This window comes from Lynx canadensis, chromosome D3 (genome assembly GCF_007474595.2).
Source record: "Lynx canadensis isolate LIC74 chromosome D3, mLynCan4.pri.v2, whole genome shotgun sequence".
Lineage (NCBI taxonomy): Eukaryota > Metazoa > Chordata > Mammalia > Carnivora > Felidae > Lynx > Lynx canadensis.
In genome coordinates this window covers 36365690-36377765 of record NC_044314.2, presented here as the reverse complement: position 1 = coordinate 36377765, position 12076 = coordinate 36365690, and the positions used below count along the sequence as shown (strand labels likewise).

The 12076-nt window shown below is 37.1% G+C and overlaps 1 protein-coding gene across 2 annotated transcripts in view; it reads left to right on the top strand.

Moving 5' to 3' along the window:
* Positions 1-12076, top strand: part of KIAA1328 (KIAA1328 ortholog) — a 348930-nt gene that overhangs the window by 125535 nt on the left and 211319 nt on the right. For both annotated transcript variants that reach the window (XM_030336142.1, XM_030336143.1), the window contains exon 6: positions 6047-6174. In XM_030336142.1, coding sequence (XP_030192002.1) covers positions 6047-6174 — 128 coding nt within the window. The remainder of the gene's footprint in view (positions 1-6046; positions 6175-12076) is intronic.

Sequence of the window (12076 nt, the reverse complement as noted above, 5' to 3'; positions counted from 1 at the left end):
GTTTTTATGAGTTCAGCTTTGTAGACCCCACATATAATTAAGAGAATATAGTATTTATCTTTCTCGGTCTGATTTTTTTCACTTAGCAGAGTGCCCTTAAGTTTCATCCATACTGTTGCCAATGGGAAGATTCTTTTCTTTTTTAAGGCTAAATAATATTCCTGTGTGTGTTTGTGTGTGTTACATTTTTAACTCCCATCTTTTGACAGACACTTAGGTTGCTTCCATGTCTTGGCTGTTGTAAATAATGCTGCAATGAACATAGGGGTGTACATATCCCTTCATGATAGTGATTTCATTTCCTTCAGATATGTACCCAGAAATAGGATTGCTAAACCATATAGTAGTCTAGTTTTAGATTTTTGAGAAACTTCCATACTGTTTTTCATAGTGGCTGTACCAATTTACATTCCCATCAGCAGTGTACCAGGATTCCCTTTTCTCTACATCCTTGCCAGCACTTTTTATCTCTTGTGCCCTTGATCTCTTTTCAGAAAATCTATTGAATGTATGCTCTGTGTGCTGCACTATGCTAAGCACTTTTCATTTATTAGCTCATTTTATAGTCATAGTTGCCCTGTAAGGTGAGGTAGGAATCATCATCTCCAGATGAGGATGTCAGAGAAGTTACTCATCCAGAGGCACATTATTACTGAATACCAGAATTAAGATTTCAGCCAAGAATGTTGGGTGACACCTAAGACTGCGCGCTAATCACTCTACATTACTGCCTTCATTACATGACTGGAAGAAAACTCGACAGGCTTTTAAAAAGTGATCTTTTGCTACCTTTCATATGCCTATCTTTGGTTCAAGGGATGGGTTTCTGTTGGTGTATCATCAGATCATACTAACAGTTTATCATCTGATTTAATGACCACGGATACATGTAGTTAGAGCTCTCGGGAGTCTGACCTAATGCTACCAGTTCTGCTTATCCCCAGATAATTTATGGTGGAAGTAGGAAGACAAGAAGAGACTAGCTAATAGTAGAAAGAAGACACAAAAAAATACAACCAAAAACAAGTTTTTGCAACTATTTATTATGGCAATTTTCAAATATATAGAAAAGTTGATAGAATAAAGCAAAGAACCACCATATATATGCTACCTAGATTTCATAGTTTACATTTTGCTCTATTTGCTGTGTCCTCTCACATATTTGCTTTTATTTTTGTTACATATTTACATAAATATATATGTATATAATTATAGATATAAATAAATGTATTTTCTTACATATATAAACATTTATTCACTTATTTTTTTTCCTTGAGCCAAGTGTCATATGTCACCCTAAATACTTCACATTCATCTCCTAAGATTAAGAACATTTCTCTTTATAAACCACATTATGATATTTAATAAAATTAGCAGTAATTTCATAAGATCAACTTTTGAGTCAATATTCCAGTTTCTCTAGTTGTCCCGAGAATGTCTTTTATAGCTATTTTTCTCCCTGAGCAAGGGTCCAATCATGGTCCAATCATGGTCCATGGGTTGCGTTTCTTTGGGTCTTCAATCTCTTAAACTAGGATAGACCTCTGACCCCACTCTCCCTCCATGACATGAACTTTTTGATGAGTTCAGGCCAAGTGCTTTGCAAAATCTCCCACACTGTCTGATTTGTTTCTTTGTGCTGTAATTTAGCTTGTTCTTTTACTCTAATTTCTGTGAAATGGGAGTTAGGTTTACATATTTTATTAAATGCAAGTAAAGCATTTGGCAAGAATATCTCATAGGTAAGTTGCCTACTTTATACATTAGGGGGTGTATAATTACTGGGTTTTTCTTTTCACTGTTAGTGATCTTAAATTCACTTTGGGAAATGACTACCAGGTTTTACCATTTAAAGGTACATTTTCTTCTTTGCTCTAAGTAACTAATCTTGACACTTTATGCATATCTTATTTATTAATCTTTCACTTACTGGTTTCAGTCTCCATTGATGATTCTTGCCTGGATTTGTTATTTCATTGGGGGTTATAAAATGGCAATTTAAAAAATTTGACCATTCCTTCTAAATAGTTAGCTAGGATTCTTCTATAAAGATGGGCTTTACTTTTTTTTCCCCTTTCACTCTTTTTTGTCGTTTTGAAGTATCACCATGAACTGGTAAATATTTACTCAATTTGCTATTAGAGTCACTCCTTCCAGTGCTCAAATTGTCCTAAATTTGACTGAGAGTCTCCTTCAGGGTTGCTTTTATTCATTTGGCAACACCACCCCCCCCATCTACTTCTCTTTGCACACTTTTTTGCATTAGAGCATAGCTTACTTTGTACTTTCCATATGCCAGAATGGGAATCAGCCATTTTTCCAAGGAGTCTTTGTTCAAAAAATAGAGAATTTTTTTTCTTTTAGTTTAATGATTCTCCCTTTTCTCCTCCCATAGAGACCTTCCTTCACTGAGTTCCGTATTAAATCAGGATTACTAAGTACCAGATCCCAGTATCCCAAATATCCAAGGCAAGGGTGAGATGGGGTAAGAGGGTAGTCTTTGCTATGCCAGATGAAATCTTCCAGCTCAAGGCGATCACTTTCTACTTTGGCAGCATACTAACAATATATCCTGTCTCTGGTCAGGAGACTCACATGATTTTTTTTTTTCTTTCTCCCTATATCCCTATTCATTCTGCTTTGACCTTTACTTTTATTTTTCTGAATTAATGCATTTTGAAGTTAAGGCTTTAAGCTTTGCAAAATGACCATTTTCCACAGCCATTTCGGCTAATTAATGTTTAGGTTTTAATATGATCTTGCTTGATATTACTTTATACTTGTTTATGTTATCTTCTGAAGATTTCTTTCTTTAATGAGGTTGTGACGACTGCCGTTCCTTTCAGTTCTTGAATGGTGGTTGGACAGATTACCTGTGTGTTAGATTCCTGTCATGGTTGGATGTACACCTTCCCTTAGATTGGATATTGTACATCTGTTGCATTCTTTTCTGTCATTTGGCCAGGATTGAGTTAAATGTGTCTTTTTTTTTCCTCACTATACTCCCTCCCCCAGATCAGTGAAGAAAGCATTTTACCCACATTTTCCTTACATAAATCTCTCTCTCCAGATGGAGGGTTGAAGTCTCATTGTGTTAGGGAGGAAGGAAAATTACTGTGTTTCCTGGACATACATTTTGGATTTTCCAGGAAAAGGGGAGCATTGCAAAATCTGGTGAATCAAGACAGATATAAAAAATTGATAAAGATAGGACTACCTGTTTTTATATTCTACCGAATAGCGTGGGTTTAAATGAATTTGCCTATAATTTGTCTTCAAATGCTGACATTTACCTCTTAGGCTGTATAATTGTGCTGGCTTTCTCCAGAGTACAATTCATATTCTGCATCCAGGCTAATACGTCCACCTACTATAAACATTACTGCCTATGGTAACAACCAGTATCAAACATTCTTTTTATATACGTCATAGCTGGCAGGGACTCTTGGGACCACCACACATCATTCTCGTCTTTTGAAGCTTACTGCCAAAAAGCATGGCAATGTAAAAACCAGCCTGGTCTGACATATAGTGACTTTGAAATGATATTAGCTTATTTAGAACACTTCATTCTATCTTTACTGTTTTTAAGATACTGAGGATTCAATAAGCTCTTCTAATTAATGTATTCTTTAAGCTTAGTAACCTATCCTTTTATTATGAACCGTTCCCCTTCTATAAAACATCTGTGGCTCCTTTCTTTTTGTTAAAGGTTAATAATGAGAATAATGAAGCAATTGGTTATTTATGCAGTCATGATTGGCAAAAGTTATTAGAGCAAGAACCTGCCCTGAGGCAATGATTAGGTTATGAAAATGTTAAGGAATACTGAAACCAGTCACCATTTTGGACATTTACGAAATACTATTCCCACCCTTAATCATGATGACCAGTTGTAAAAGTATTTATATAGGATAATCTAATTGGACAGTAATTTTTATACCAACAGCATACATAATTAAGTGAGGGGGGAGATTCGGAAATGATCCGAGAGAAAAGTGGGCCTGGGAGGAAATGAGAAGGAATAGAACTTTCTCTTGGATAGAGCTGTCTCCCATACACCTGATCTATGCAGTTAGGTGACTTTTCCACTTTAGGGTTTTCGTCTTGAGCACTTTGCAAGTTCGAGGAGCTGTGGGAGAGGGTACCCCTGGTTAGATTGCTATGTTCTCCATATTGGACTGTGAAAAATGTAGAGAAGTATATGGGCAGAAAATTTCCTGATGACTGTTTTATTAATGAAACATTGACTTAACTGACATTATAGAAAAACAAGACAAAAATCTAATATAATTCCTTTATGTTTGATATGGTTAGAACTTTCTTCCTAAATTAGGCAGTAATTAGAAGTGTTATCACTTCTACACTGCATTTTTTGTAGCAGTTTTATTGAGATATAACTCACATACAATAAAATTTACCCATTTGAAGAGTGCGATTCAGTGGTTTTGAGAATATTCCCAAAGCTATGCAAGCACAACTATCTAATTCCAGATCATGTTCATTACCTACCCACCCCCTGCCCCCCTGCCGAAATGATACCCATTAGTACTTGTTCCCTATTTCCCTCCCCCAGCTGCTGGCACACACTAGTAGTGTACTTTCTCTCTGTATGGATCTGAAGTAATTTTTCAGAAAATTGGAGTATGGGAAGTGAACATGAATGAATGTAACTTTTATTTGTGATCCCGTGTACTTAGAACTGAGTATTCTTTCCCCTAGTTCATTAGACTAGTATTTAAAATAATTAACAAAAAAAACACCACAGCGGTGTTACATAAATAAAATCATACGTGTGGCCGTTTGTGTCTGGTTTTATGAGCATAATGTATTCAAGGCTCATCCATATTATATCATATAGCAATACTTTATTTCTTTTTATGGCTGAGTAGTATACTGTGTATAGATATACCACATTTAGTTTATCCATTTATCACTTGGTGACATTTGGGTTGTTTTTACTTTTTCACTGTTATGAAGAATGTTACTCTGAATATTCATGTACGAGTTTTTGTGTGGACATATATTTTTTATTCTCTTGGGATTATTGCTAAGAATGGAATTGCTGAGTCTTGTAACTCAATGTATAACTTTTGGGAGCACTGAATATGCTCAATGTCTAACTTTTGGGAGCACAAAATATTATTATTTCCAAAGCAACAGTGTCGTGTCACATTCCCCTTGGCTATATAGGAGGGTTGTAATTTTTCTATATTTTTATCAAAGCTTTTCGTTGTTAGTCTTTTTGATTATAGCCATCCTAGTAGATGCAAAGTGGCATCTCATATTGTGGTCTTGATCTGTATTTTCCAAATGTTTAATGATGTTGGGCATATTTTCTTGTGCTGCTTGGACATATGTATATTTTCTTTTGAGAAATGTCTATTCAAGTTCATTGCTCATGTTTAACTAGGTTAGATATTTCCTTACTGTTGAATCATACAAGGTCTTTATGTATTCTGAATACCAGTCCCTTATCATCTGTATGATTTGCAAATATTTTCTCTCAACCTGGAGGTTGTTTTTTTAATTTCCTAATAGTTTCCTTTGAAGCAAAAGTTGTTCTGTGTGTATGCTTTTTCAAAAATTTAAGTCCAATTTATTTATTTATTCTGTGTTTTCTGTGCTTTCAGGTGACCAATGCCTAATCCAAGGTCATAAAGATTTACTTTTGTGAGTTTTACCATTTTAGCTCTTATATTTAGATCAGTGATCCATATCCAGTTAGTTTTTGTGTATGGGGTGAGATAGGAGTCTAACTTCCTTCTTTTACATGTTTTTTTTTTTTTTCATTCAGATTTAAAGATTTGAGAGAGAAATTTCTCCTCAAATAGGATGACCATTGCTACTCTCTTTGTGAATTATTGTTTTCATTTTTTTTTTTTTTTTTTTGGTGGATATATGTACTGTGTTGGTCTACTTGCACTCTCACCAAATATGGTTGCATTTTTGGCTCTCTTTTGTTTACTGGAATCTGAAAAGCAGCACTGATAGATGCAGTTTGATTCAGTTTATTCATTTTTTTTCCCTTAATTTGCAATCTCACCTCTTCAGCTACAATATAGAGAATGCCAAGAACTTCTCAGTCTCTATCAGAAATACCTATCAGAACAGCAGGAGAAGCTCACCATGTCCCTCTCAGAACTTGGTGCTGCTGGAATGCAGGAACCACAGGTAAGCAGCTTTATTCTTACCTTTTCTTGTCTTGAATGGATCAGCAAGATGTCATAAGTCTTTGGGTAGTATTGACATTTTGACAATATTTATTTTTCCAATCCATGAGCAGGGAATGTCTTTCCATTTCTTTAAGTCTTCTTCAATTACCTTCATAAGCTTTCTATAGTTTTCAGCATACAGATCCTTTACATCTTTGGTTAGATTTATTCCTAGGTATTTTATGCTTCTTGGTGCAATTGTGAATGGGATCATTTTCTTTATTTGTCTTTCTGTTGCTTCATTGTTAGTGTATAAGAATGCAACTGATTTCTGTACATTGATTTTGTATCCTGCAACTTTGCTGAATTCATGTATCAGTTCTAGCAGACTTTTGGTGGAGTCTATCGGATTTTCCATCTATAATATCATGTCATCTGCAAAAAGCGAAAGCTTGACTTCATCTTTGCCAATTTTGATGCCTTTGATTTCCTTTTGTTGTCTGATTGCTGATGCTAGAACTTCCAGCACTATGTTAAACAACAGCAGTGAGAGTGGGCACATTCAATGCAATCCCAATCAAAATTGCACCAGCATTCTTGTCGAAATTAGAACAAGCAATCCTAAAATTCATATGGAACCACAAAAGGCCCCGAATAGCCAAAGGAATTTTGAAGAAGAAGACCAAAGCAGGAGGCATCACAATCCCAGACTTTAGCCTCTACTACAAAGCTGTCATCATCAAGACAGCATGGTATTGGCACAAAAACAGACACACAGACCAATGGAATAGAATAGAAACCCCAGAACTAGACCCACAAACGTATGGCCAACTCATCTTTGACAAAGCAGGAAAGAACATCCAATGGAAAAAAGACAGCCTCTTTAACAAATGGTGCTGGGAGAACTGGACAGCAACATGCAGAAGGTTGAAACTAGACCACTTTCTCACACCATTTACAAAAATAAACTCAAAATGGATAAAGGACCTAAATGTGAGACAGGAAACCATCAAAACCTTAGAGGAGAAAGCAGGAAAAGACCTCTCTGACCTCAGCCGTAGCAATCTCTTACTCGACACATCCCCAAAGGCAAGGGAATTAAAAGCAAAAGTGAATTACTGGGACCTTATGAAGATAAAAAGCTTCTGCACAGCAAAGGAAACAACCAACAAAACTAAAAGGCAACCAACGGAATGGGAAAAGATATTTGCAAATGACATATCGGACAAAGGGCTAGTATCTAAAATCTATAAAGAGCTCACCAAACTCCACACCCGAAAAACAAATAACCCAGTGAAGAAATGGGCAGAAAACATGAATAGACACTTCTCTAAAGAAGACATCCAGATGGCCAACAGGCACATGAAAAGATGTTCAGCGTCGCTCCTTATCAGGGAAATACAAATCAAAACCACACTCAGGTATCACCTCACGCCAGTCAGAGTGGCCAAAATGAACAAATCAGGAGACTATAGATGCTGGAGAGCATGTGGAGAAACGGGAACCCTCTTGCACTGTTGGTGGGAATGCAAATTGGTGCAGCCGCTCTGGAAAGCAGTGTGGAGGTTCCTCAGAAAATTAAAAATAGACCTACCCTATGACCCAGCAATAGCACTGCTAGGAATTTATCCAAGGGATACAGGAGTACTGATGCATAGGGGCACTTGTACCCCAATGTTCATAGCAGCACTCTCAACAATAGCCAAATTATGGAAAGAGCCTAAATGTCCATCAACTGATGAATGGATAAAGAAATTGTGGTTTATATACACAATGGAATACTATGTGGCAATGAGAAAAAATGAAATATGGCCCTTTGTAGCAACGTGGATGGAACTGGAGAGTGTAATGCTAAGTGAAATAAGCCATACAGAGAAAGACAGATACCATATGGTTTCACTCTTATGTGGATCCTGAGAAACTTAACAGGAACCCATGGGGGAGGGGAAGGAAAAAAAAAAAAAAGAGGTTAGAGTGGGAGAGAGCCAAAGCATAAGAGACTGTTAAAAACTGAGAACAAACTGAGGGTTGATGGGGGGTGGAAGGGAGGGGAGGGTGGGTGATGGGTATTGAGGAGGGCACCTTTTGGGATGAGCACTGGGTGTTGTATGGAAACCAATTTGTCAATAAATTTCATAAAAAAAAAAAAAAAAAAAAGATGTCATAAGTCATTTGCCTTTATTGTATCGAGTCCCAGTATATACCGTTGTCTTAAAACATGCAAATATAGCATGGGATTGAGTTAGTGTCCTTTACTTCTTTTTTGTTTTTTCACCTCCTGTTCCTGGGGCCCAGAGGTCAGGAATGGTTACTTGAAGCAGGCTATGGGTCAGTGAGAAGCTCCTAGTTATATGAAAGTACAGCAGGAATAGTAAAGAAACCTCATTGCTCTGTTGCTTAATGAAGATCAGGTGGGCTGTTACGCCTTGTCCTTACAGAAAACACTAATGAGCCTTTCCTAACTCATGTTTACGTTTTTAGAATAATCGAAGTGACTTGGTGACTCATAAAATCTTAAATTGTAGAAAATTGAAATATTTTGCATGATTTCATGTTTGTATGTATGTATAAATCACATAAATATAGATGAGACTTTATATATAAACATCTATATATACATATATACATATCCTCAAATGGTGTATATTGTGTAATTAAATGACTTTTCAGAACCCTACCAGTTGTGATGTGAAACAAGCTCTCAGCCTCTCGCCAGTGATACTTGTTGTCTTTTCATATCCAAGTGAGTTTAAACCTTCAAGTGAAGAGGACAATAAATCTTACACACTGAAACATCGCAGAAAAAACTGCAGTAGGGTCCAGGCCATTGCTATTAAGTATTAAAGCCTGGGTAATGTGCTAACATGTTACCTTCCCCTTTGAATACTATCAGATCCTGTGAATGGTTTCTTACAACCCTTTTAAGGAACATCATTGCTGGTCAGCCTAGAGACAGTGATCTCAGATAGGTTCGGAACTGGACCAAGAATTTGCAACAATGTGGATGCAATCTCCGAACCAAGAATTTGCAACAATGTGGATGCAATCATGGAGGGGAAAGGAATGAAAAGAACAAAAACAAACAAATAAAAATACTTACAGAGAGGGAGGCAAACCATAAAAGACTCTTAAATACAGAGAACAAACTGAGGATTGATGGGGTGGGAGGCAGAGGGGCAGGGAAAATGGATGATGGGCATTGAGGAGGGCACTTGTTGGGATGAGCACTGGGTGTTGTATGTAAGCAATGAATCATGGGAATCTACTCCCGAAGCCAAGAGCACACCATATACACTGTATGCTGGCTAACTGGATGATAAAATATATATACAAAAAAAATTGGGGTCAAGAAAATTTCAGTTATGAACTTAAGTTTAGACATATGGAAAGGTTAAAATAATATAATAGTAATAACTTGCTGGAATGTTGTGTATCTCAGACTTTCGGCATATCCTTTTTTTTGAAGTCACAACATTTATAAGAAATGGCCTTGCTCGGCTGACTCAGTCAGTAGAGCATTGATCTTGGGATTGTGAGTTTGAACCCCACATTGGGCCTAGAGATTACTAAAAACAGATAAATAAACTTAAAAAAAAGGAAATGGCCAAAGTATGAATGGTTTATTTGTATTCTAATTTGAAATATTTTCTTTTGTTCTGTTTTCTAAAAAACCTACAGTGTAAAATGAGGCAGAGGAAAGTGGCAGCTAATCTTGATATCTGGATCCTATCTGGAAAATCCTATCTGGATTTTCCCTGCCACTTGGAAAACAGGGCAGACAGGATTTTTTGTTTGTTTGTTTGTTTGTTTCTTAGCGGGCAGGGAAGAGGGGCAGAGGAAGAGAGAGAGAGAGAGAGAGAGAGAGAGAGAGAGAGAGAGAGAGAGAGAGAGAGAGAGAGAGAATCATAAGCAGGCTCCACTCAGGGTGCGGAGCTGGCAGGATGGGTGATCCCAGAACCCTGGGATCAGCACCAAAGCCTAAATCAAGAGTCTGACACTCTGCCTCTCAACCCACTGAGCCACCCAGGCATCCAGGGAAGGCAGTTTTAAAGGTGGTCCTTGTCTATTGTTTTTGGGTGGGCTAGAGAAAATTGTAGCATAAAGTATCAGATTTCTGACCTTTGCTTTTGTATTTCCACTCCTTCCTGCTGCATGGCATAGTGTCAGGGGCCACAAAAGTGAAGGGCAACCTATTTGGCAGGCGTATTAGAGGGGAGGGAAGGTTTTTTAATTGCCAGTTTAGAGTCTTAGGACCTTAAGTAAATAGACTGAGTTTAAGGTCTTAGGACCTTGAGGAAATAGACTGAGAGTGAAGAAAGAGTCACTAGAGGGCTCTAAAGACATGTATGGGGCTCTAAAGACTTCTAGATAAGGAGGGCTCACTCTTTTTATCTACTTCTGAAATTGGGGGAAAATAAAACTTTCTTAGGTATTACTGTTCTAGTGTTTTATGTTTATGCTAGTGATTCTTGGAGGTTTCACTAGAGACCCATCATAATTAACACTGACTCTCTAACCTTAACTTTGAGGAACAAAACTGAAAAAATCACTAATACTAGAATGAAGATGTTGGCCAAGTATTTACAGAGAGCATCCTAAAAAGAGAAATTTTGACTTTTCATTTAGACTTACTCATGAGAAAATTTTAAAACCATGTTTTCTGGAAGTGGCTGGTAGTTAAGTCATTATGTCTTATATGCAACGAAAATGAAATTGAGGCCACTTATAGGCTCTGCCATTTGACTTTAGAGAGGAAATAAGTTTCTTTTTGGATGCTGAGTAGAGATTATCATCTTGCTTCTTACCGTATCTGCTTTGTTCTTTGTGATAAGCTTCTCTTACCTGAACGAAGGTAAACACCTTGTCATTCCCTCTCATGGGAATTGGGTAACTTTGGTCAACAGTTTTATTTTCTGTCAGGAGGGGAGTCATTGTGATGACTCTGAGCCTGAATGAAGATGTGGTAAAGTTAAATGTCCCCTTGATGTGCTCACAAATAGGCTTTGCTCATCTTTATCACAGCACCTTTTCTTGTTCTTTTGTAATCATTGTTTAGTTACCCTTCTCCTTCATCAGGCTTTAAAAAAAAAAAAACAGGCATCCTATTGGATTGGTCTTTATATATTCAGAACCTATCACAGCATTTGGTTTAACATTTAACTTTTATTTAACAAATACCTATATGGTACATATTGGGTGCCAGTTCTCAGCTCAGAACACATAGTAAATCATGTAGCCCTCATAATAAACCAGTGAAATGAGCCCCACTTTACAGAGGAAGAAGCTCAGACTCATTCAGAGAAGAGAATGATGACTTACCAGGTCAGGCAGGTGACAAGTTGGCAAATCAAGGTGTGAACCTAACTAGTCTGAATCTATAGTTTCTTGAAGAAAGACAAGAAAAACTTGAGATACCTAAAAAAAAAAAAATGTTGAAAATTCCCTTTAGATGCCCCTGTTTCCATGATTAAATCTTGTTTGGTTTTTTTTTCTAATGTTTATTTATTTTTGAGAGAGAGTGCTGGGGGTGGGGGAGAAGCAGAGAGAGAGAGAGGGAGACACAGATTCTGAAGCAGGCTCCAGGCTCCAAGCTGTCAGCACAGAGCCCAACACAGGGCTTGAACTCACAAACTGTGAGATCCTGACCTGAGCCGAAGTCAGACACTTAACCCACTGAGCCACCCAGGTGCCCCTGACATTCGTTTTTTTTAATATCAGAGCACTAATATACTAGAAATGGTAGGAAACTCTTTATTTGCTTTTATTGTGAACAGCCACAATATCAGGGAAACATTAAATTTTATTTGTTCTGAAAATAAGGGTTTTTTTTTTATTTAACTAATCTCCAGATTTTGTGATGGAGATGGCAGAAGTTCATTTTGCATGAGGCATTTACTTGACTTTAAGAGACTTATTCTGTT